The sequence below is a fragment of the Tamandua tetradactyla genome, chromosome 2 (assembly GCF_023851605.1).
Source record: "Tamandua tetradactyla isolate mTamTet1 chromosome 2, mTamTet1.pri, whole genome shotgun sequence".
Classification (NCBI taxonomy): Eukaryota; Metazoa; Chordata; class Mammalia; order Pilosa; family Myrmecophagidae; genus Tamandua; species Tamandua tetradactyla.
In genome coordinates, this window is record NC_135328.1 from 49,276,208 (window position 1) to 49,302,815 (window position 26,608).

Genomic DNA, 26,608 nt, shown 5'->3' on the forward strand with positions numbered 1-26,608 from the left:
ACTTGTTTTCTTTTAAATTAGGATGAGTGCTTCATGAATATCCATCACAGAATGCCATTTTATTTATTTTTTTCTTGCATTGGGTTTCAGAAGCACCAGGATGTTTTGTGCGGTCCTGGTGTTATTTGGCTTCTGCTTTGTAAAGGATTCAATTGTAATTCATGGACAGCTCAATTTTAGTTTTGATCTAGACCCAGACAGAAATACCTAGAAAAGTTATTTTTGTATAGTTGTTACTGCTGTCACCATGCCTGTAAACTCCAGTGCTTTAATCTGTGGCCTTTTAAATGACTTTTTGTATAAGGATGAAAATTAGGAATCTTCAGGTTTTCAGTGCCTGATAGAAAACGCCTAGTTTTATTTGTCTCAATGCTGGCACTTCAGCAAGTGACTGAAGCCAGCAGGTGCAAATCTGGGTTTAGAATTATGAGCATCTTGATTAAGAGTAATGGTACCTCCTGGTGCCTTAAACAACTTTCAAATTTATAACCTTACTTTTTTTTCTTAGAAATGTAACTGGATATTTAAAAATAAAATGTAGCATCTTGCAGAGCAAATTAGAGATTTTATAGGTTAGGTGGGAATAAGCCAAGTCACTAGCTTTTACCTGTTGGCAAAGACTGTCTTGCTGTCTTGGATCTTAAACAAGAAAAATTGAAATCTGAGTGAGGGTGTAGTAGTGGCTGTGGTAGGTGGGTTTTAAGTCGGTTTAAGTTGAGTCAGCTGTCAGCAGACTTGTGCTGAGCCTCTCTGTGCCATATATACTGCTGGGCTCTGGGCATACAGTCCGTGCCCTCAGAGAGTTAGATACCATGAATGTGAAAGCTCAGCAGCAATGAGGGACTCAAAAAGTCATCGCATCTCTCATTGCTTAGTTTCTATACTTTTACTTTTGCTCCGGTTGTTATTATGGGAAGACAGTTCCAGGGCTTTACCCAAGAATGCAGTAGAGGCCATGTCAAGTCCCAAGTAGATGGTATGCCCAGATGACATATAAGAATCTCTTCCCATCTTTAGATTCCCTTCGAGATGGATCAGCAATGTGAGAGGATATCATATGTTTAGGATCTGGTTTTGTTGTTCAAATTCCTCATAGCTTACAGAATGAATAAGCAAAATTCTACTTAAAAATACTAGTCAATGGAAATGATGTTTTAAGGAGAGGGCCAGGAATGGATGTTACCCCTTTTGTTCTAGTTTGCCAGCTGCCAGAATGCAATATACCAGAAACAGAATGGCTTTTAAAAGGGGTGATTTAATGAGTTGCTAGTTTACAGTTCTAAGGCCGAGAAAATGTCCCAATTAGAAATGTCCAATCAAAGGCATCCAGGGAAAGATACCTTGGTTCAAGAAGGCTGATGGAGTTCAGGGTTTCTCTCTCAAGTGAGAAGGCACATGGCGAACACAGTTAGGGCTTCTCTCTCTCGGCTGGAAGGACACATGGCGAATATGGCGTCATCTGCTAGCTTACTCTCCTGGCTTCTGGTTTCATGAAGCTCCCCGGGAGGCATTTTCCTTTTTCATCTCCAATGGACTCTCCGCTTCGTGGTGCTGCAGCATTCTCTGCTCTCTCTGAATCTCTCATTCTCCAAAATGTTTCCTCTTTTATAGGACTTCAGAAACTAATCAAGACCCATTCAAATGGGTGGAGACATGTCATCCCCTAATCCAGTTTAACAACCATCCTTAACTAAATCACATCAACCAGAGAGATGATCTCATTAGTTTCAAACATACAGTATTGAATAGAGGTTATTCTACCTTTATGAAATGGAATTTATATTAAAACATGGCTTTTCTTAGGGGTCATACTTCCTTTCAAACCAGCACACCTTTCATCAGATACTATGTTATGATATGATATATCATAATATGATAGTATTATGGTGTGCTAGCTATTCTTAGCTCTTTTCTTTTTCTCTCCATGAGTAACCTCCACTTGCATGGCAGGTGAGCATTCTACCAGTGAACCACCCATGCATCTGCCAGTAACCTCCTCTTACCTGCTATCCTGTTAACACATTTTTTTTGTCACTCTCAAATCAGTATCTCCAGGTCTAACATTTCTCTAGAGTTCATATTTCCAACCACCTATTGGACAGCTCTACACAGATGCCCAGAGTATAGCCTGAATTCAGCTTGTCTGAGGCTAAACTAATTTGCCTTCCAGAATGGATATCTTCCCTCAGTCTTTTAAGTCCTAATGATTCCTTCTTTGGACTCATGTTCAAATCCACTGCCACCAGAATTTGGTTTGACTTCTCTAATCTAGTATTCAAGGACCTCCACATTTTTACTGTGGCACTCTTTCCCATGTCATTCCTTGTACTTGTGCCTTGACCACTTGATACTACTTTTTTATATCCCAAAATCAGACATTAAAAAAAAGCTTTTCTGTGCTTTGCTCCTGCCATTCCTTTTGTCTGTAGTATTCTTTTCCTTCTGTTCCATTTGAAATGGAAGGCCCTATCAAATATTATTTCTACCATGTTTATCTTGGTTCTATTTTTATTTTTTTTTAAATCTCTTTGGTCAAAAATAATCAGTCTTGTGATTGCTCCTCATAGTTATTTTTTCTGGCTTTATGTTTGTTTTATACAGTAGTTATCCATGTGTAGCCTATCTTTCTCTAGATCCTTGGTATTAAGTTATATGTGTAAAAAATTCAAAAAGTAGAAAATAAAATCTGTTTCCTTTTCCTCTCCCAGCCTTTAGTCTTTCTAAAAGTGACCATTGTTCATAGTTTCATGCATTTCCTTCCAGAGACATTTTTACGGCTATAACAGCATATATTTATCCTTTTAAGAAATGTAGACACACAAATGACCAATAAGCACCTGAAAAGGTGCTCAGCATCATTAGCCATTAGGGAAATGCAAATCAAAACTATGAGATACACCTTCATACCTACTCGGATGACTATTATTTAAAAAATGGGGAATAGCAAGTGTTGAAGAGGATGCAAAAAATAGGTATCTCTTACATTGCTGGTGGAAATGTAAAATGGTTTCGCAGCTGTGAAAACAGTTTGGTAGTTCTTCAGAAAGTTAAAAATAGAATTACCATACGACCCAACAATTCAATTTCTGGGTATATGCCCCAAAGAATTGAAAACAGGGACTCAAACAGGTATTCGCACACTGATGTTGATAGTGACATTCGTCACAATAGCCAAAAGGTAGAAGCAACTCAAGTGTCCATCAGCAGATAAATGGATAAATAAAATGTGATCTATATATACAATGAAATATTATTCAACCATGGAAAGGAATGAAGTTCTTATATATGCAACAACATGGTGAACCTTGAAGACATTGTCTTGAGTAAAATAAGCCAGGCACAAAAGGTCAAATATTTTATGATTTCATGTATATGAAATGCCTAGAATAAATTAATTCAGAGAGACAGAAAATAGATTACAGGTTGCCAGGAGCTAGAAGAAGGGAAATGGGGAGCTGTGCTTAATGGGTACAGAGTTTCTGTTTGAAGAGATGGAAAAGTTTTGGTAATGGATGGTGGTGATAGCATCACAATATTGTGAAAGTAGTTAATATCACTGGATTTTACACATGAATGTGGTTAAAATGGGAAATTTTGTGTTGTATTTGTGTTATGAAAACAAAATTTTTTAGATGTACACAAAAAGAATTACATATGTACATAAATATTATTTTATGTCTTGCTGTTACTTGCTAACTCTTAGAGCTTTTTTCATATTTGAGCATACACATCTCTCTTAATGGTTGTGTAGTATTTCATTTGTTGAAGTTTTTTTAAGCAGTTTCATTTGATGGATTTTGAGGGTTCTTAATCCACACAGTCATCCTTTTTTTTTTTTCCTATAACATAAAAATGTAGTAGACATCTGTTCTAGTTTGCTAGCTGCCAGAATGCAACACACCAGAGATGGATTGGCTTTTAATAAAAGGAGATTTATTTCATTAGTTCTTCAGAGGAAAGGCATCTAACTTTCAACTGAGGTTCTTTTTTAATTGGGAAGGCACAGGGTGATTTCTGCTGGCCTTCTCTCCAGGACTCTGGGTTCCAACAACTTTCCCCAGGGTGATTTCTTTCTGATTCTCCAAAGGCCTGGGCTGAGCTTCCAGTGCTGAGATGAGGTATGCTGAGATGAGGTATGCTGAGTTGCTTGGGCTGTGCTACCTTGAGCTCTTTTATTTAAGCACCAGCCAATTAAATCAAACATCATTCATTGCAGCAGGCACACTTCCTAGCCAATTGCAGATGTAATTAGCAACAGATGAGCTTCAGTTACCATTGGCTCATGTCCTCAGCAACAAAACTAGGTACCTTCACCTGGCCAAGTTGACACCTGAACCTAACTACAACATCCTTACTATCTTTTTTTTCCTGTGGGTACATGGGCCAATAATTGAACCCAGATCTCCTGAATGGCAGGCAAGCATTCTACCACTGAACCAGCCATGCACCCTCATATATAACTTAACATACTTTTATAGTACTGTTTATTTGTAAGCTCAATTCCTAGCAGTTAATTTGGATCCAAAGTTTATGCCTTTTACATTTTGATAGATAGTACCAAATTATCCCAAGGGTTACACTTGTCAGCTGTTTTAAAATGTGTGCAAGTCTGATAGGTGAAATTGTTTTCTTTTTATAAATTTTGTAATTCGCATGTCTTTAATTATGAATGAAGTTCAACATGTTTTCAGATGTATTTTGTCATTTTTCTTTTCTTTAACTTCAACTGTCCTTTGCTCATTTTTCCATTGGGTTCTTTGCATCAGCCCAATTTATTTGATTTATAAATTAAGGACTTTAGAAAGTAGCCCTTTGTCACATGTGTTGCATGTACTTTTCCTCAATGTGTTGCTTATCTCTTCACTTTTTTGGGGGAAGGGTATTTTTTAAAAATATTTTTATTAGGAAATCTTCATACACATACAGTCCATACATGGTATACAATCAGTGGCTTACAATATCATCACATAGTTTTGTATTCATCACCATGATCATTTTTAGAATGTTTGCATCACTCCAGAGAACGAAGTAAAAAGAAAAACCTCATACATTTCATTCCTCTTACCCCTCCTTCTCATTGACCACTAGTATTTCATTCTACCCAATTTTTTACCCTTTATCCCTGCCAGTTATTTATTTTTCATCCTTATTTTTTTACTCATCTCTCCATACCCTGGATAAAAGGAGCATCAGACGCAGGTTTTCACGATCACATGGTCACATTGTCAAAACCATATAGTTAGTTGTCCAATCGTCTTTAATAGTCGAGGCTTCTGGAACATGGTTGAACAGTTTTAGGAGCTTCCAGGGGTGAGGCATTTTTTTGTCATATACCTAATGTTGAATGTATTTGTCTTTGCCTTTATGGCTTCTAAGATTTGTGTCATGCTTAGAAAGCCTTCCTTATTTCAGTATTATACATAAATTTACCTGTGCTTTTTTGTTGTTGTTGTTAGCCCTGTTAAAGTGCAGGGCTTCCAAAAATTTTGTATAATACACATGACTTATATGATTTCTCAACATGCCCATGCTTTCTTTTAATTTCTTTTTTAATGATAAGCAAATGATTTTAAAATACTGGCATAAGAACATAATGACGTTAAATGGAAAATAATAGAATTTTCCATACATCCCCTGGTGCTTTATAAGAAATTGGTAAGCATGCAACACCTTTAAAAACTCAGGGAGGTGTGTTTTCCATTAACTGGATGTTTATTTATGTGAACCTATCATGGTGTTACATGTAAGTATGAATACTGCCTTTTTCCTCTTTTGCTCAAATTTATTAGGAGTGGAAGATGAGAGGAACAGAATATTGATTAATGGTATCCGTTCACCTTTCTCAGATAGGCCATTGTTTTATGTCATCTGGTTTCCCTGTCTTTGTAAAATGGTTTTCTTGATCTAAAATCTCTTCAGTAAAATGTAGTTTATTCATAATGAGCTTTGGAACCTGGATTGGGAGGGGGCATCATTCCTTGTTTGTTGCATTTCATAACAGCATCTCATCTTGATGCGTGGAGCATAGTGATGTGTTCTGTAGCTTTTTTTTTTGAGTGGGAAGTCGCAAAGAATTCAGGCAGCTTTAGTTACTATGCCTTGCTGTCATATGATCTTTTAAAAGAAATAAAATTTCTAGAATTCTCCTTTTTTACTTCAGGTTTTTTAGAGAAATGTCTGTGACTGGCTTATATGGTAATTTATAGGACAGTAGTGCTCTCTCCTGTGTCTTGTGCCCACAGTGCCTCTCTGTTTAAGTGGCCTTTCCTTCAGTAGCTCAATCTGCCTTAACTCTCATGTGTGTCCATTTTCTTCCCTTAGCTGCTCTCTCTCCACTCCTCATGGCTCTGCCTTGCTCTTGGGCTCTGCCTGCCTTGTTGACTTGGCTTTCTTTGTCTGCTGTCCTCTGGTGCTTTCAAACTGGGCTTCCTTGCTGCCTGGTCAGTACTGGATAGCCCCTCACAGATAGCTCTTGCTTTTTGAACATCAGTCTCAGTAGTGCTTTGAATTCTGTTGACGTGTGCAGCCCTCTGCATCTGCTCTCTCTTTTACCGTCTTTCACCTTCAGACACCAAAGGACCAGTTACCTGAGCCTAAATCAGTGGATTTTAATTAATTTGAGGTGTTAGTGTATAAATATAGCTTTTTTTAAAATTTAAAGCAGGTAAAATGAGCTAGGGTAAGGGGCTCTGAGGGAGAAAAGAGACTAAAATCTGTGAGTATGAAAAGCATAACATGCTTCAGTAGGAGGGCCATGTGAGACTTTTTTTCTACTCACAGCTCTTATCTCTGTTGGTGATTTTGATTTAGAAAAGAAAGTGCTGTGACCCCTTCTCCTCATTTACTTCTTCCTCACAAAGAAAGCGGTAGCCCTGAGCTGATACATGGATGTTTGTCACCTTTGCCTTTCCCTGGCCACTGCCCTAGGGCAGGAATGTAACCTTGGGCAACTCTTCTTTTAGTTGTGTCTTTTCCTCAGCTCTTTCATATCTTCCTCTGCTGACCCTGCTGTTCTCCTCGGAGCAAAATAAACAAAGATAAGAAGTTATAGTGAAGGAGGTCAGAAGGGTAGACTTTGGAAACGCCCTGGGAAAATCAGCTTCTTGATGCCTCAGTTTCTTCATCTCTAAAATGAGGGTAATACTACCTATCTTATTGGGGGGGGGGGTCGTCAAGAGGATTCAGTGAAATAACGCATATAGAACCTTTACAGGGCAGTGCAACCATGACTCAGTGGCAGAATTCTCACCTGCCGTGCCAGAGACCCGTGTTCGATTCCCAGAGCCTGCCCATGCTTAAAAAAAAGCCTTTACAGCATGCCTAGCATGTATCAAGCATTCAGTAAATGGTAGTTATTAAAGATGCTGCTGCTTCTGCCAGAAGAACTTTCCCAAGTAGTGTAAAGGGAGAAGGCTGAGTGTGGTGGAAGGTGGCATTGGTCCCCTCTTGGCAGTTGCTAGGGCTGGATGGGGGAGGTTGAACACATGGAAGTGGATGAATGTCGGGACTGCCCGTATCAGAAGGCAACCCTTCCCAGAACCCTCCCCTGAGACCCTCAGTGGCAGTCTCATCATCTGGCCACATCAGAGGCTGCATGTGAGATGAAAGTTGCTTCTACAAGTGTGAAATTATTCTTTCTTTGTAAGAGAGGAAGATATTCTTAAGTAAGAAATTAAATTAAAAAAAACAGGCAGTTTGTCTTTCCATTGATTGAACGAGCACTCATTGAAACTGAACTTTGAAGAAGTTGAGAAGCTGTCAGTTTTGAACTTCCCTAACAGACCGTTTTAACTAAGTCCTCTCCATGTGTGGTTTTTAGAAGAAATATTTCACATTCTTATCTAGACTATACTTTAAAAAAAAAATCTAATGTATATTGTATATATGTTGTATATATTAATACTTACTGTTAAAATAAATATTAATGGTACTGAAGAAAAATATCCAGCTTATATAAGCTTGTTTTTTAAACTAAAATATAGTCATGTAAACATCAATTTGAAGTTTTTTTGCCTAATGTAGTATTATTGAAAGATCAAGACCTATGACTAATCTGCTGAATTAGAGAGTACTAATTCAGATAGTTTTTAGTGAGTGGAGTAATTCAAATTCATAATTGTTTTCTGAAGCAGCTGTAAACTTAATCTAAAGGAGAAACTAATGTAAATCACTACTCTGCCTTCTCAAAAATGAATTTCACTCCCATGTCTCTTTGAGTTGGGAAGAATCTGCTTCAACCCTGTATCAAAATGCAAGACTGGAACTTTTATTCATGTTTGAATTCCCTTCAGTTTTGTGCATGTAGGAGACTTATTGAATGAAGATTTCCTATAAATGTAGGGAAAATAATTTAAATCCCCAGTCAGTAAGCAATTTAGCGGTTAAAATTAAATCTAGTACTTGTACCACATATGACAAAAGGCTAATTTTCTTAATTTACAAAGAGCTCTTGCAATTCATTAACAGGCAAGTGTGGGCAAAGGTTATTTTAAAGAGAAACTTTACAAATTGTTAAATATGAGAAAAGATGATCAAAATATAATTAAATAAGTGCACATCGAAACAATGAGATACCATTTTTACCTATGAGTTTGGCAAAAATGAAAAAGTTTAATACCCATTGTTGATAGTTGTGGGGGGGAACATGTGTTGTTGCTGCAAGGATAATTGCTGCCATCTTTTGGAGAGCAATTTGACATTATAGATTGAAATGAAAAACTAACCCAACAGTTCTTGTGGTTGTTGAGACTACAGATTTACATATCAAAATATCAAAAAAAGCCAAGTATATGAAAAGCTTATAGCCATTATATGTTTGTAATGGCTGTTTAAATTGTTTCTACCTTTTATTTGCTATTAATTTAGAATTGGTTAAGTAAATTGTGACACAGCCACCCATGGAATACTATGAATTTGGAAAAGATAATCAGGTAGATGAATGTGTGGTACTATGGGAAGATTTTTAAGGTCTCATAAATAAAAATTTTGAAAACATGAGTACAGAACTGTTTATGCTAATATGTTTAAATTTTTCTCTGAAAGAATACCTAAAAACTCTAACAAATGATTATCTTTGGAAAGAGGACTGGGAATGGGTTTGGGGAAAAAGTTTTACTATTCATTTTATACTTTCTGTACTACTATTTGAAGGTTTGTACACATGTATTTTATTTTAAAGATAAAATTGATTAAAAATTGAATCAAACTTAGATGTAGGCCCATTGTCATTCCATGTAGAGGAGAAAAGTTCTAGGGTTAACCAGTGAGTACCCCCTGTTGGGAAACTGTCAATACAAAGGAGTGGAGGATTATACTTGAACTTGATGTCCTTTTAGAAGATACTGACTTCCTTTATCTAGGAACCACTAGGCCTGATAAATGAGGTCATTCGTTGAATGTAAAACTTGTGATTAATTGTGCCTCTTGCTTCTTGTAATCTGATAATGTGCCTAGGACCTAACTGCAAATTCCCTATGTGTCAGTCTTTTAGAACCTCTTACTCAAGAGTGTTGCTTGTTAGCAGCTTTAGGGAGGAGTCTTTGAATCTCATTGTCACTGCTGAAAGGAAGTGTTAATGTTGGGAAGAGGATAGGGAAGCACTTCCCTACTCACTTTGCAGAAAAAATGGAATCCCTTTTTTAGGTGTAAATCATGGTGTTTCATTTTTCTCCTCAGTAATTTTCTTTCAAGTGTGGTTCTCTGTTTTCTTCTGAGAAGATAAAAAGCCAAGCAGGGGAGGAAGAAGCTTTATTGTGCAGCTATTTTCAGTTTTACAGACTTACTTCAGAAATGTTTTATTGCTTTCCTTTCTGTATAGGTTTTTGCTCAGAACTCCACACTTTTAAAAGGCCTCAACTCACCTTTCTTTTGCCCTTTAATTCTTGAAGTCACTATTTACACATCTTTGAATCATGAAAATAGGATCAAGAAGGGGTAACTTTTGAGCACTTGGTAGGTACCAGGCAGTATCTGTGGATCCAGAAAGCAGTCTGGTATAGTTTAGAACATGGCCTCTGGAGCCAGTCTTTTAGCTATGGGATCTTTGACATGTGCCATTACCTCTGTTCCTCAGTTTCTTCATCTGTAAAATGTATCTGCCTGTACAGTTCATAAAAATATCAAAGTAATTAATACATAAAAGGTGTTCAGCACAAGGTAAGTATTTGATCAGTACTTATGTATGATGTACATAGTCATTACATCAATTTCCCTCATTTAATTATCACAGCACTTTTGTTGGGTAGTAGGTCTAGAAAAGTAAGCCGTTTTCTCGATAAGAAAATTGAAGTAACCTGACTTATCCAAGGCCACAGAGCAGTTTAAATGTTTGGTGTTCTTATTTTTGTTAGAAAGTGACAAACTAGGGTTCATAGTCAAGTGTAGCTTAAAAACCAGTTTTCTCTGTTACGCTATCCTGTCTCCCTAAAAAAAGTATATAATAGCTTAACTTGAAAACTGTTGCCAAGTGCTAAGTGATTCCTATACATATATTCATCATCACAGCACTAAGAGGCAAGGACTATATCCTCATTTCAAAGCTGAGAAAGTAAAACTTGGAAAGGTTATTAAGTACCTTGCTCAAGATTTGTTTTTGTATATACTGTATGGTGGGGGTCACATTTAATTCTTTTTCCATGTAAGTATTCCGTTATTGCAGTACCTTTTTTTTTATATGTATACATGTAATTTTTTTTATTAGCAGTTGTAGGTTTATAGAAAAATCATGCAGAAAATACAGTTTCCATATACTACCCCCCCATAAACACACACACACACAGAGTTTTCTCTATTAACATTTTGCATTAGTGTGGTATGTAGAATATCTTTTAAATGCCCTTCCCCTTCCTTTTTTTTTATTAATTAAAAAAGATTAACTAACAAAACATTTAGAAATCATTCCATTCTACATATACAATCAGTAATTCTTAACATTTGTTGAATTTTTCTTTTTTGATGGGGATGGTGCAAGGTCTGGGAGTTGAACCTGGGTCTCCTTTATGGCAGGCAAGAATTCTATTGTTCAGGATTTTATAAGTGGAAAGCAGCTAGCATTTTAATCTAGATCTGACTTCAGATTCATGTTCTTAACAGTTATATTATGGTTTTTCTTTATCTTTATAAAGCTGGGTGAATTATTCTGAATTTATTTTCAATGTTGCTTATTTTTAATAAGTACGGCTAGGAAATTTTAAGAGTTCAAAAAGATTCAGTGAAAGCTGACAGGACTTCCACGGTCCCATCGCAAGAGGCAGTCAACATTACTTGTATTTTGTGCTTCATTCCAGAAACATTCAGTACATATCCACATATATCCAAGTTAATATGTTTGTTTCACATTTATTTTTTCTGCTTGTGTAGTAGTTTTTGTGCAGACGTTCCACAGTTTATTAACCATATTCCTCCACTTGGTGGTTTTAGTTTGTGTCTAATCTTTTGTTATTATATACAATGCTGTAGTAAAGTCCAGCAACTGAAATAACTCAGTCACGGGGATGTACAGTTATAATTTTGGGGTTGCTCTCCAAAGTATTTGTACCAGTTTACATTCCACTGGCAGTGTCTCAGTTTATTGTATAGTAGGGATTTAAAAATATTTTGTATTTTTTTTTTGTCTTTCTAAGTAATACCTGTTCACTGTAGAAAGTTTGAGAAATACAGAAAAGTACAAAGAAGAAATCTTACATTAATGTAAATATTTTGAATACATTCTTTTAGTATTATCTCTACATATATGTCATATCTCCTTATACTCACACTTTTAAAAAAGCCTATTTTATAATTTGTTATTTGGTTAACAGTTTTATTGAGGTATAATTTTCATATCATAAAATTCACGCATTTTTAAGTGTACAACTTCGTGACTTTTAGTAAATTTATAAAATGCACACCAGTCACCACAATCCAGTTTTAAGCCATTTCCATCACCCCAAAAGATCATACCAGCTAGTCTGTACCCTGATTTTTTGCTGTTTTATTAAATTCATTTAGTAAATATATTTTGAGTGTCTGCTGTGTATCAGGCACTAATCTGGGAGCTAATTAATAAAACAGAAAATCGTTCCTGTCCTCATGGAGCTTACATTTTGTGTAACAAGCTTTGAATTCTTTAATATCATTTTAATAATGAAATAGTATTTCAATATATAGATATACTATAATTTGACAATTCCCTGTTGTTGTACATTTAAGTGTTTCCATTGTTTTGCTATTGCAATATACTTATGGATAAATTCTAGTACATATAAATCCATAATTTTTTATGATATGGAACGCTGAGTGAAAGGAAATGCTCATTTTAAGGTTCTTGTTACCTTTGTACTCCAAAAAGATCATTCTGCTGTGAGTTTCTCATGGTGGAATATGAGAACACCCATGTCCCTACAACGTTGTCAGCTGGGTTGTAGTTTTTTAAGTCTTTTCCCAATTTGAGAAAGAAGAACTATGTCTCGTAAGTTTTTGTTTCTTTGTTTATTGGTGAAATTGTTATGTTTAATAGCTATTTTTTTAAACATCTTCATATTCTTTTGTAATATGTGACATTTAATGATTTGTAAGAGAGTTTTATACTTCTCTGCTATATATGTTACAAGTATTTTTCATTATTTGCCTTTTTTTGTAAAATGTATTTTTTTACTGTAAAATGTATTTTTCTTACTGTAAACAAAAAACATACATTCTTGACATACAAACATTCTTGGCATGGTTACAATCAGTGGCTCACAATATCATCACATAGTTGTGTATTTATCAACAAGATCATTTTTTGAACATTTGCATCTCTCCATCAAAAGAAAGAAAAAACTCATACATGCCATACCCCTTACCCTTCCCTGTCATTGACCACTAGTATTTCATTCTACTCAGTTTATGGTAAAATGTATATTTCAGACATAAAAGTTTTTACTACTTCTATAGTTAAATATTTGTTTCTTCTGGTGTCTGTCTCTGTGTGCTTAGAAATTCCTTCTATAAAAGTTGTTTTTGGGCATGGGATGAAACTTTATTAGTTAAGTTATCCAAGCAACATCAAATTATCGAAGCAACATTGATTTCCATAATTTTCCTTTTTTTCACTAATTTGAAACATCCTACAAGCCCGTTTTGGTGTAATTGCTGCCCACCTTGATAGCTTATTTGGCCTCTGCCCTTCCCCTTGCACCTCATTCAAGCTGTGCTATGACATTTCCAACACATCCTTCCTTCCTGTCTCCAGTTCTTTATCTTTGTACATGTGGTGCCTTCTGTCCGGAAAGTTTCCCTGCAGCACCCCTCCCTCCCACCCCCACCCACACGTATATCTGACTGACCTTTATACATCCTTTAGGTCTCATCTAAAATGTCATTTGTTCAAGTTGGCCTTCTGTGATAACTCCTTCATTATGTAAGATCTCATAGCTTTTATCATGATTTATAATGATAGAATTATAACTCCCCTGGATCCCTAGTACTTAGCACATAGAAGACACTCTGAATGATTTATAGCCTAATCATACATTTAGATAGCTGTAACTTCTGTTATATTTTTCTTTTTTCTAAAATTTCTTCAGTATTTATTCTTCTAGATCTGCTCTGGACAATACAGTAGCCACTAACCACATGTGGCTGTTGAGCACTTGAAATGTAGTTAGTCTAAATTGAAACATGCAGTAAGTATAATGGGCACATCAGATTTCTAAGACTTTGTACAAAAAAAAAGAATATAAAAGATCTCATAACTGTTTATATTGCTTACATGTTAAAATGATGGTTTAGATATATTGGGCTAAATAATATATATTACCAAAATAGACTTTAGGGCTTTTTTTTTAGCTTAAAAAAATGTAGCTACTAGAAAGCATTAATTACACACATGGTTTGCATTACATTTCTGTTGGGCAGCAGTTTTTTGTCAAGTTTCTAAGAAAACATTCCATTGGGCTGCATTATATCTATAAATTAATTTGGGGACAAGTGTCCATCTTTATAGTATTAAATCTTCCTGCCAGAAATATGTCTCTTCACTTACCCTTTTTTTTTTTTGTCCTTATACAAGTATTATTGTTTTTCACCAAGAGTTTTAGTCTTAGATTTAGTTATATTTAGTTATATATTACCTTATCTTATAATTTAAAAGATTTTCTTAGCAATTATATGCTGTTTTCCTGTTTTTGGGGGGGATTTTTTTTTTTTCCTAACCTCTTGAGTTGAGTGATTTCATTTAGTGATTTTTGAATGATTTCAGGGAAAGGCACTGACTTTCCCTGCTGCAGTTTTGTTGTTTTTGAAACCCTCCCCCCCAATATTTTGTTATGAAAAATTGCAATCATACAGAAAAATTGAGAGAAATTTTCAATAAAGACCTATCTGCACATGTTCTGGAGTCTATAATTGTTAATGTTCTACTATGTTTACTTTATCATAGCTATCAATTTCTTTTTTTTTACTTTAGAAACTTTCATTTTGAAACAATTTCACACTTACAGGACAGTTGTGAAAATACAAAACTCATGCAGAGAACTCCAAAATACCCCCTACCCATATATCCAGATATTTTTTTTTTTAATGCATACTTAAGTGGAATACAGACGTCACCTTCACTCCTAAATCCTTTTTGATGTGAGTTTCTCATTTTCTTAGTTTTATTTTGCTTTGATTATTGTCTTTGATGCAGTCATTATTGAGGAGGTGTTTAAATTTCTGTTGGTTGGTTTTTAAAACTAAAAATATAATTAAAAAATCTAAATTTGTTGTGTTTTGGCTAGAAAGTGAAACCTGGGCTATATATATTTCAATAGTTTTGAGTGATTCAGTGCTGCTGATACCTGAGTATAAGGAAGAGTTGTGTGCAGCAGTGGAGGGTGATGCAGTAATTCTTCACTGAAAGTGAGCATTGCTCTATGAATTACCATCCCAAAAGATATAAAGGTGTGCAGAACTGAAGGTATAAAAGTGTAAATCAAGACAATACTAGTAAAAATAGTTATGTGATCATTGTATCGAATGTGCTATTTATTAAAAGATACTAATAGAAAATAGGGCAAAATATTCTTTAGAACATGTTTAGGTGAACTTATTTTTTAAAAGTACTTCAAACTCTCTAAAGTAGGTGGAACAGGGGAAATTTGTTCCCGAAAGGATAACAAATTCTTAATCAGAACTGAAATAGCACTACTGTGTGTTAAATGTTTTAGTTTGGATTAAATTGAATATTAGACTATTAAAAACTAAGTTAATTGATCATTAGGTTATTTGGCTTTAGGTGAATAAACCGAGATATGAAAGACTAATAATGAACAAGAGGAAGAATACTCAGACAGACCTTAGAAGGTATAAGGTGGTCATGTTCTTGCAAATTGTATATATGTCACTTGTACTTAGTGAAGAGTCATTGGTGAATTGTGAAAACTCTCTCTCTCTGCAGATTACGCTTCATGTCAGTAGAAATGGACAGCAGCAGTTTTATTCAATTTGATGTTCCCGAGTACAGCAGCACTGTTCTGAGCCAGCTAAATGAACTCCGCCTGCAAGGGAAACTATGTGACATCATTGTCCACATTCAGGGTCAGCCATTCCGAGCCCACAAAGCAGTCCTTGCTGCCAGCTCTCCATATTTCCGGGACCATTCAGCATTAAGTACCATGAGTGGCTTGTCAATATCAGTGATTAAAAATCCCAATGTGTTTGAACAGTTGCTTTCATTTTGTTACACTGGAAGAATGTCCTTGCAGCTAAAGGATGTTGTCAGTTTTCTGACTGCAGCTAGCTTTCTTCAGATGCAGTGTGTCATTGACAAGTGCACACAGATCTTAGAGAGCATCCATTCAAAAATCAGTGTTGGAGATGTTGACTCTGTTACTGTCGGTGCTGAAGAGAATCCAGAGAGTCGTAATGGAGTTAAAGATGGCAGCTTCTTTGCCAACCCAGTTGAGATCTCCCCTCCATATTGCTCTCAGGTGCGGCAACCCACTGCAAACAGTGATCTTCGGATGGAGACAACCCCGAGCAAAGCTTTGCGCAGCCGCTTACAGGAGGAAGGGCATTCAGACCTAGGGAGCAGTGGGAGCATTTCTGAGTATGAGATTCAGATAGAAGGGGAGCATGAACAAGGAGACCTGTTGGTGAGGGAGAGCCAGATCACTGAGGTGAAAGTGAAGATGGAAAAGTCTGACCGGCCCAGCTGTTCTGATAGCTCCTCCCTGGGTGATGATGGTTACCACACAGAGATGGTTGATGGGGAACAAGTTGTGGCAGTAAATGTGGGATCCTATGGTTCTGTGCTACAGCATGCATATTCCTATTCCCAAGCAGCCTCACAGCCAAGCAGTGTATCAGAAGCTTTTGGAAGTTTGAGTAATTCCAGTCCATCCAGATCCATGCTAAGCTGTTTCCGAGGAGGGCGTGCCCGCCAGAAGCGGGCTCTGTCTGTCCATCTGCACAGTGATCTGCAGGGTTTGGTGCAGGGTTCTGACAGCGAAGCTATGATGAATAACCCTGGGTATGAGAGCAGTCCCCGGGAGAGGAGTGCAAGAGGTCACTGGTACCCGTACAGTGAGAGGTTGATCTGTATTTACTGTGGAAAGTCCTTCAACCAGAAAGGAAGCCTTGACAGGCACATGCGACTTCATATGGGAATCACCCCCTTTGTGTGCAAGTTCTGTGGGAAGAAGTACACACGGAAAGACCAACTGGAGTATCATATCCGGGGCCATACTGATGATAAACCATTCCGCTGTGAGATTTGTGGGAAGTGTTTTCCATTTCAAGGTACCCTCAACCAGCACCTGCGGAAAAACCACCCAGGAATAGCTGAAGTCAGGAGTCGCATTGAGTCCCCCGAGAGAACAGATGTGTACGTGGAACAAAAACTAGAAAATGATGCATCAGCCTCAGAGATGGCCCTAGATTCCCGGATGGAAATTCACACAGTATCTGATGCTCCTGATTAAGATGGTAAAGAAATGTACCCAAGCAAAGCACATTAATCAATGCATATTTGTGATTTGCTTTGTTGTAATCTTTGGTTTTCCCAACCATCTGGAAATCTCTTGGTCTCTGGCAGTTTTTCTACAGTTTCTGGATGGAACACTTCATTGTGTTTATCCTTCTCCCAGCTACCCCTCCCCCAAGGAGCTCAAAGCATGAAGGGCAGCATATCCAGGGAAAACATAGGCTGACAGTATTCCTCTTTGGCTGATCTCTTTTAATCCAAAATCTGTCAGTGATTTAGCTATGCCAACTGGTTGACCCTACATTCTCTGCCAAGAGGCACACTCTCTGTGTTTGCTGGCACCAGTGCATTTACATGGAGAGAGACTAGGATGCCGTCAGCTGATACAAATGGGTAAACTTTTCTAATTTAAAATTACTTTTAGAGGGTAGTTAGACAATTTATATATATATATAATAAAGTGATTATTATATATATAGTATATATACATTCTCAAATTTGATTTTATTCTGGTTGAGGTGAATGTAAGAGGAATATATAGTTTAATACAATGTGAACAGGGCTTTTGACTCTGTCTCATCCCTACTTAATATGTTAGGGTTTACTCCTTCATTTCCCTTATGAAAGAATGTTAATGGGTTTTCATATATATTAATCATTGTGTCCAAAAGCAAGCAAAGCAAATCACAGTTTTCATAGCTCTGCTTCACAACAAATACATAAACCAAATGCCATAAAATTTACTCAACTCTAGTTGGAAACCATTTGGAATTTTTGTTAGTTGTCCAGTAGGTAAGCTGGATGACCTGTGGTGCTGATCTTTTTACATACTGTAGTGTTATATTAGCCAACCCCAAAGGAGCAGTAAGTAGTTTTCAGTGTTTTTACTGGCTTACAAATCTACCTTCATTCCGTACTGTAGAAACATACATACCAGGTAACTAAATTGAATCACTCTACCATGAAGAAGTTAATACTCGCACTAAAGGAAAGGGATTTGTAGTTCTGTCTACAAAGTTCTTCAAGCAGTGTTGTTGTTTTTTTGTTTTGTTTTGTTTTTATCTTTTTTTTTTCTTTCTCTTTTCAAACAGCCAGTTCAGGTGCACAGCAACTTTTTCTACGTGCAGTTCCCAGGGAAACTGCAGAACCTTGGAATTTGTACTTTTTGTAAAGATATACTTTATGGGAATTGCAAGCAATATATCTATCTTAGTATTGTGTGTGCTAACGAGAGCCTCAATGGCTCCTCCACTCTCTCAGTGTTTCCTGCTTAAAGAAACCAACAGTTAAAAAGCCCTCTAAGATACTCTGTGTGTCACCATTTTTTTTTTTTTTTTTTTTGTCATGTGGTGCTATTTTTATGTTAAGTATCTTTTAGGTCAGTAGAAAATGTGAAATCTCTAATGGTAATAGTGAATTACAATTTTTTTTTCCTCTCTTGAGTTCATAGCTTGAAAAGAGACCTCAAAAGCATGTGCTAGCAAACACATACTGTATAAAAGCATACATGAATCCTATTGGAATAATGCTTTATTAGTACTTTAGGAAGTGGCTTCAGTTCTATATTTTGCTCATGTGTGTTCTAGTATACAAAACAGGCTTTAAAAGAATGCTTTGGTACTGTATACTCTCGCAGAGAGTAATTTTGTAAGTAATTTGGTCCTGAGTTTTTGCTGCAGGCTGTTGTTGGAATGTCAGCACTCCAGACTCTCTGTTTGAGAACCTTGGCTCTGAAACTCACAACCAGTGTCTCCACATGCGAACAGACAGCCACCTAAAAGGAAAAAAAAATGAACAGAACAGCCTCATAGGCTATGAGTTAACTTAAAAGAACACATACAAAAATAGATGTTTGCTGGTTTTCCATGCTTTTTTGGCTCTTAAAATACAAATACTGGTAGGATTTTGTTTGTTTTTGTGTGTGTGTATGTCTTTGAGAAAAAAAAAATCATTCAGGCCCTTTGTGTATAATAGCCCCCGGGGGTGGTAGCTGTGCAGTAGCATCTCTTTGGCACACAGGATCTGCTCGCATGTGAACTGCTGCACTACACATCAGTGTTACTACGTACAGATTATACTCTAAATCCTGCTGCTCCAGAGGAGCAGCCCTTGCTAAATCGGGTATATAGTATGCCTTTTTCCTCGTCAAACTGCCTAAGTAAGGGGTTTATTCTCTCCCTGAAGCATTTGTTCAACTTCTGTTATAGACGTGTGCCTCAAGGGGAGACTGGACCCCAAGTGTTTACCCACTTAAATATGTTCTGGGGTTTCAGGTAAAATGTTTGTGATTTTTTTCCTTATGTGGATAAGTTTGGTTTTGATTTTTTTTTTTTTGGTTAGAGAATTAAATGCAAAAAAAAAATGTGTTTTGATACAAAATAAGTTTGTGACAAGAAATGCCCAAATCAAGGACATGAGAGGTCAAGCTCAGGGAAGGAACCTCCTTTTCACTCAGGCTTGGGGCCTTCTGAGAGGGCCCCAGAGCATTCTGCGGTATATGAGGCAAGTTAGGAGGGGAGGGCACTTGGGGCAAGCACCTTGAATGTCCTGGTTCTTGTCATTGTATTAGTCTTAACCTTATTTAATGGAGTTCTTTGTATTTGTAAATTTAACTGGTTTGAGTTTACCAAAGAGTGACTTATCCAAAATTGTCTCTGACAAAACTATACATTGCTTTGATTGTACAGTTCAGGTTCAAACATTGTAATAGGACTGTTAAGGGGCAGAAAATTGATTGCGTTTCTCTCTAATAATCATGATTCCACATTTTGCAAGTTCTACTTGCTCCCATTCATGTTGCTAACACTTTACCCTTTCCACTGCTAGCAGTGTTAAGAATGAATTCACAAGCCATAACACAGTACTGTAAAGTTCCGCAGGGCTTCGAGGGAGGCAGTGCGTAGGCCAGCGCAGAGCTGTGTAGCCTCTCTGAGCGTTCATACCATCATGCTCCCCTTATGCATGACTGGTGAAAGAGTAACTCCATTCAGATCGGGCAACAGCAATTAATCGTGCCTTGTCACATGAGGATGTGCCAGGAGGATTAACATGACCACAGAAAAGAAACATCCTCTCCCCGAAGTTCACTTCATGTCTCCGCAGATGAAGTATGCTGTGTAACTCCTTAAAGCAACTCTTTTTGGAAAGCCAAGTCCCTATTTCTGTACAGTTTTAAGTTGGATGTTTCATTTTTAACAAATGCAGAAATCAATTAAGATAAAGTGATATGTGAAGAAATCTTTTACAGTAAAATATATCCTGAATTCATATAGGCTTGTTCATAATTGAGTCTCTTCTTGAGCTACCTTTTCAATACATAGACAATGTGAAAACAGTGACAGCGTCCTTTTCTATAGATGTTATTATAAACTGTGAAACAAAGAATTTTATACTTTTACAAATGTTAGTGATTTTAAATAGTTATTTTCATTCTAATCAGTTCTCCATCCTATAATTTCTACTAAAGCTATAAATACATTTAGAAATTATATTTGTAAATAAATACAGTATAAGATGACGAGTTAATTTTTTGGTCAGTGGAAAGGTTCCCAATTGGCTCTGCCTTTTTTTTTTTTGTTAAAAAAGAAAAACAAAAAATCCAGAAAGGATACTGTCAGTTCACTGTTAAGCAGAATATACTGTAGAACTAAATTGATAGTTTTTAAATAATCTTCCAGAGCATGAGTAGATGTCTTTTCTTATGATAGCAATCATAACCAACTCTTTGTTTTTCCTTTAGCCCAGACCATAGACCTGCATATTTCTGTGTGTGGTTTTGTTTTTATTTTTGTTTTTGCAGCCTAGACTCTAGGAAGAATTTGCAGGAACACAAAAAGGGCTGGGAGAAAATCATCTATGTGAATGAGCTTTACTTTAAAGAGATCAGTATATTTTATTTTAACAACTTTTTCTATTAGTTACTGTGATTTTTATGTTGTTGTCATTATTGTTAAATTCTGTAATGGTTTCCTGTGAAGCCTCCACTGAAAGGGACTCAAATATGCAACACCTAAACTATTTTCCAAGGGCACATGCCCCTTGAATGGTGCTTTCTAGACTGGTCAGGGTTATTTATTAAATTTTATATATGAAAGTACTGGGGAATTATGTAAATTCTTTATATGAAACTATCTAGTTCATAAATCATAGATTTCATAATACTCAGTGCAACTGAACTAAACGTTCAGAAAAGTCATTCACATTGTTCCAAATTTGTAATGGTTGTCACATGTCACATACATCTTTTTCAGTAAGTGCCAGAGTGTTTCCACTGTTTCTTCCCAGTGCTTTACTCCCTGAGTCTGGCACATACAGGGCTATTGTAGTTCTTGACCAAGTCCTAGGGTGAGACTTGTTTGGCACTCATTGTAGCAGATTCAGTAAACAGACCTCTTGCTGCCCCTGAGTGACAAGTATGCTGTGAATTCAACGTTAGGGCTTGCTGCCCAAGTCTTTGGTTACTGCCCTGACTAAAGTAAGAGGTAAACTTACCTGTTCAAGAATGACCATTTTCCTAATGTGAAAAACCAACTCTCTCACCACTTTTATTAGTAGGGCTAACATTTTTTCCGTTATAAATGGTTGAGCAATTTGAATGACTTAACAGTGTCATTATCTTGCAATATAAACTGGTAACCTCACAACTCCACACTTCATCACCATATGAAGTAAATGAAGCTAGCTAAGCGGATGCTGTATCAACTAGTAACTTGCCATTAAGGATTATTTTATAGCATGAATTTAAGACTATTTATTCAAATGATATTTTACTCTTGTATTCATTTTGGTTTAGATTTGTGACAAATATTCAGTGCTGCTTAATTTTGTTCTGATGAACTCTTGTTTCTTGCTTGTAAATGGCTTTTTTATGGTATAAAGTCAATGGAAATTGCTGTTTGTAAATAAAAATGCTGCTAGAGCACATGTGCTGTGGTCTCTTTCTATATTTGCCCCTCCTGTCCGAGAGATTCACTGGCTCTAACAAACATCTGCCATGTCATAGTTTCTAACCGCTGTTTTTGAAAGGTTAGGATTTCGTAAGGAGCTCTTATTGCCACTGTTGTGATGGGAGGAAGAGAAAAAAAGCAGGTGTGTTTTTAACCTTTCGTCTGGTGAAGCCTGGATTGTCAGTGGTCCTGGTATGTGCCCAAGCTTCTCCAGAACGATTTGCAGGTGAATCTTTTTCCTACTTCTCTTGAAAAGTATCCCCTTGGCTCCTTTGAATGTTCCTTGCTCACTTCTGCCAGACCTTAGAGTTGCGCATGCTGTTTCTTCTTTCTCAAACTATCTTCTCCCTCGTAGCCAGTTAAGTCCTTATCCTTCAGATTTCAGCTCAGGCGTCTCAACCTCAGGGAATCCTTACAGCAGCCTTTCCAGGTCAGGTTCCTTTAACATAGACTTTTTTATTGCACTGTATTCCTGCTCTTCAGAGCACTTATTTCGGTTTGTAATTGTATGTTCATTAGTGTGATTATTCAAGTAATGTTTCTCCAGCCTGTAAACTCCAAGGATACTGGGGTCCTGAGCTGTTTTCATAACCAGTATAGCCTTATCGCAGGACCAGGCCCCATTGTAGGTGCTCAGTAAGTATTTGTTGCTTATTCCCTAAGACTGGAAAAGGAGCTCCACATCACGAATCAGGGGCAAGCCTCTTGTGCAGGGTTAGAGGAATATATCAAAGAGAGAAAAGGGAAAGCCCTAGAAAAGGGAGCATAGACTGAGTTAGTTGGTTCTTATTTACATTTGCCTTTGCTTTGATTTCTTCCCGTTATAATTCATACAATTGTTAGCCAAGTTTGCCTGGCTTCAGAGATCTTTAAGATGTTCTTTATAATGTCAAAGGACTACCACCAGTCCCTAATTGCTTGCTGATCTTCATCTCTGTTCCCTGAAACATTTCCTTAACAGCCCTTCAAACTTCAGAGAAACTTACAGTTAAACATCTTGTGGGGTTTCTTGCAGTAAGCCTAGCTTGCCACCTTCTGTTAGCAAATAGCACTCAAAATTTGTCAAAATACAACATAAAGGGTAGAAAGAAACAAATGTTACAGAACACATCAAACTTGGTTTAATGTCATGGAGTCCTCACTGCATGATTGCTGTACAGTGATTGGCCAAAGGTGGTGTACAATAAAGCTTTCCGCTCACTGGGTTTGTGTTATACACATGCGCGCACATACATACAGTGGATTATAATGTAATCCAGAGCAATTTGGAGTCTGCTACAGCAGAGCTGCCTTCCTTTTCCCTCTGCCCTGGCCTGCTTTCTTTGTTTGAAACAGGTTGTGATGGAACCTCTAGGGGATAGCCACGTTCACCTTGGGGTGGAGGTGAGGGTCTAGCAAGGTATTGCTATTGGCTGCGCTGCCCACTTAGGCTACAAAGCTTTGCCCTTATGGCACAGAGAAGCCCACTACAAGCTTTGCTGCACAGACAGTGAGGTTCCAGGCACTTCATCCTTTTTAGACTCAGCCTTGGTGCTTTGGCAGCTCTTGGATACTCTTTGAATCTCAACATAAGCTTTGTGCCTGTAATTTGTCCTTTCCTAGGCTCCCCTGGTGGCTTTGTGTCGCTGCTTCCTGACTTGTGCATGGTCCAAGCTTCGAAGTCTCTAGCAAGAATGAATTGTGTATGTTTGCCTTTTAATCTTTAGGAGCTGTGTGTGTGTGTAAATGTACAAATAAGAGGGTAAGTAATTTTGAATCCTACTCCCTTCTCCAGAGTGCTCAAAGTAGAAGAGGAAGACCATTGTACCTTTCACTCATAATAACGGGAAGGGGCCTCCCAGGCTACTACTCCCTCCCCTCCTAATACTGGGAGTCCTACAATAGTTTACATAAGTAATTCTCCAACTTCTGTTTGCTTATGGAAATTGGCTGCCTCCTAAGGGGACTGCATCTTGGACAGCTTTCCATGGTAGAAAGTCCTTCCTTCTGAGCCCTGAATCTGCCTCCCTGGAACTTGTACCCTTGGCTCTTTGTTCTACTCCATAAAACCACTGAGTGTTTTAAACATTTATGCCGACATGCCAGCTTGCCTAGCTCTCTCGTTGGGCTTCCGTAGACTAAATGTGACTCTGGGCTGTTGTCTTTTCTGTAGAATCTAAGCTACAGGGACATACTTCCCTTTTCTCTCTGCCCTTCTCCATTTCAGGGCTTTAGCAAATATTACTGTGTGACATGTTTCTGAGAAGCAATCAGAATTTTGTTGGAACCGAGGTGGTGGAATTCATAACTTGGATGAGTGCCTCTTTGCAAGCAAATTACTTTTTTGTGTGACTGTTATTTTAACTAGCCTTTCTCTTTTCCAGATGATCTGTTCCACATACATCTGGGTCACTGGAGCTGTTTCTGGTTATTTTACAATTTTTTTCTTCCTCAGCCCCTTCACTCTCTTTCCTTGCTTCTCCAAATATTAATGTGAGAATTTAAAGTCATCTATCCACCTTTACCTTTAGAGGTCTGGGCTCTTGAGCATGGACTCCTGATCTGAATTTCTTCTGAAACTTTGTGTCCTTTCCCTTGAGAGCTTCCTCTCCCTTTGATTACTGATTCCTCCTGCTTTCCAGCAGTGCCCTCGCTTTCTAAGGGAGTTGAACTTATGTTCACAGATGCTGGTACGAATCGTCTGGGAAAAGGGATTCCTTCTGGCTTGTATATCATCTCTGCAGAAGGGAAGCACTCTAGCCAGTTGCTGGTTTCATACCACTTCCTCTTTGCCCTTTCAGCACAACTGCTTCTCCATTCTCTGGCTTTTTCACCCCTTCTTGTCTTCTGTACCCTGGCTAGTCTGTTGGTGATATGGGAATACAATTAAGTGTTCAATCTAACTAACTAAACTACTAGCTCCCTTCTTTCCCTCCACTGCCCTGCCCTTCTTTCTCCAGAAAGGGCTTCCTGGGGCCTCCTGCCACCAGGCTCTGCTGAAAGGCCCCACTTCCGACTCTGTGGTCAGAGGATGATGAGCTACAGACCCTCCCACCCTGAAAGTAAGCCCTGCATTTCTCTGCCTACAACTTATGTCGTTCAAATGTTTCTTGGGTAAACACCCTTTGTAAAGTGTCCAGCACTGGGATATAAAGGTCTAAGCCCAGATGCAAAGGACTGGGTGATCCCCTTCCTGGGGGCGCTGTGTGCATAGATAAGGCTTACCCAGCCTCATTGATTCTCCTCAGAGAGCCAGCAATAGAGGCTCGTAACCCCAAGAACTCTCGGAGAGCAGAGGATCCAAAGAAAGAGTTTTCTGTACGTGGGCTGTTATCTTGGGTCCTGGAGGGCCGACCTCAGGTGGCCAGACCATGATTCCCGCCTTACATTTTTCACGAGCCTCTGTCCATCCTGATGCCCTGTGTGAGCACATTGAAATGCTGCTGGTCCTGGGTTAGACAGAAAATTGTCCAGCCAGTGGATACATCTGAAGTGGAGAACCCACCCTTAAGGCTAAAATTACCTAGGACTTATTTTGAGGTCCCTTGAGAGTCTGTTACATCCTGTTGGGGGGAGAAGGGACCAGGAGAGACCCAGTCTGAGATAAGAGGCCCAGACAGATGAAGAGGAGGCAAAATGTGAAACAAAATTCACATGAATTAAATAGTTAAATGTAGAAAAATGAAACAGTGAAAGAACTAGAAAAAACAAAAGATGGTGAAGATTTATTTGCTTTTGCAGTAAGGAAAAACTTTTAAGGACAAGACATAAAAATCCTAAAGGACAAAAATAAAGTTGACTATATACAGTTTAAAATGTATACAGAACAACAGAACAAAAGCAACCATGAATATTAATATGCAAACTACAAGTCCAGAGAAAATTGCAACATACAGAACAACAGCTTTAAAATTAATAAGGAAAAGATAAATACTCCAGTTTAAAAAAAGGAAAGGATATGAAGAAATAAAGGAGATGGATAAAACATAGTAAGATCTTTTACCTCATGTGCTGGTTTGAATCTTGTACCCCAGAAAAGACTATGTTCTTATAATCCATTTCTGTGGGGGGCAGACCTATTGTGGGTGGGACATTTTAATTCGGTTGTTTACATGGAGATGTGACTCACTCAATTCAAGGTGGGTCTTAATCCTACTGGAGTCCTCAATGAAGATAACAGAACTCACAGAAAGATGTAGAGAGCATAGAGATGAAACCAAGTGGAGATTGCAAAGGGAGAGAAATGCCCTGGAGATGCTAAGAGAAGACCCACAGACACAGATAGCTGAGGAAGGCGCCCCCAGAGGAGCAAGCAAGGACACACACAACCTAACAGCAATGGAACCCAAGAACAAAGACCAGCAGACGTCTTCCCATATGACAGAGGAACCCCAGATACCATTGGCCTTTATTCAGTGAGGGTATCCTCTTACCGATGCTTTAATTTGGACATTTCCATGGCCTTATAATTGTAACTTTGAACTTAATAAATCTGTGTTGTTAAAAAACAACCAATTTCTGGTATATTGCATTTGGCAGCTTTAGCATACCAAAACACCTACTGGTAAGCAAATAAAAGGAATCAAAGCAATAATGAGAGACCATTTTTTCACTTACTTAGTTGGTGATACCCAGCATTGATGAGAATGGGGGAAGATGGGGCATTAATACCCTGCTGTTGGAAATATAAGCTGATATAACATCTCTGGAAGGTAGCTTGTTGCCATGTTTCATAATTTTTAAATGTGTATTTCCC

The 26,608-nt window shown here is 37.7% G+C and overlaps 1 protein-coding gene across 2 annotated transcripts in view; it reads left to right on the forward strand.

Moving 5' to 3' along the window:
* The window catches only part of ZBTB34 (zinc finger and BTB domain containing 34), a 31,606-nt gene extending 5,277 nt beyond the window's left edge, over positions 1–26,329 (forward strand). For both annotated transcript variants that reach the window (XM_077145175.1, XM_077145182.1), the window contains one exon: positions 15,401–26,329. In XM_077145175.1, the coding sequence (XP_077001290.1) occupies positions 15,401–16,925 (1,525 nt within the window). In that variant the 3' untranslated portion in view covers positions 16,926–26,329. The remainder of the gene's footprint in view (positions 1–15,400) is intronic.
* The last annotated feature ends 279 nt before the right edge of the window (positions 26,330–26,608 follow it).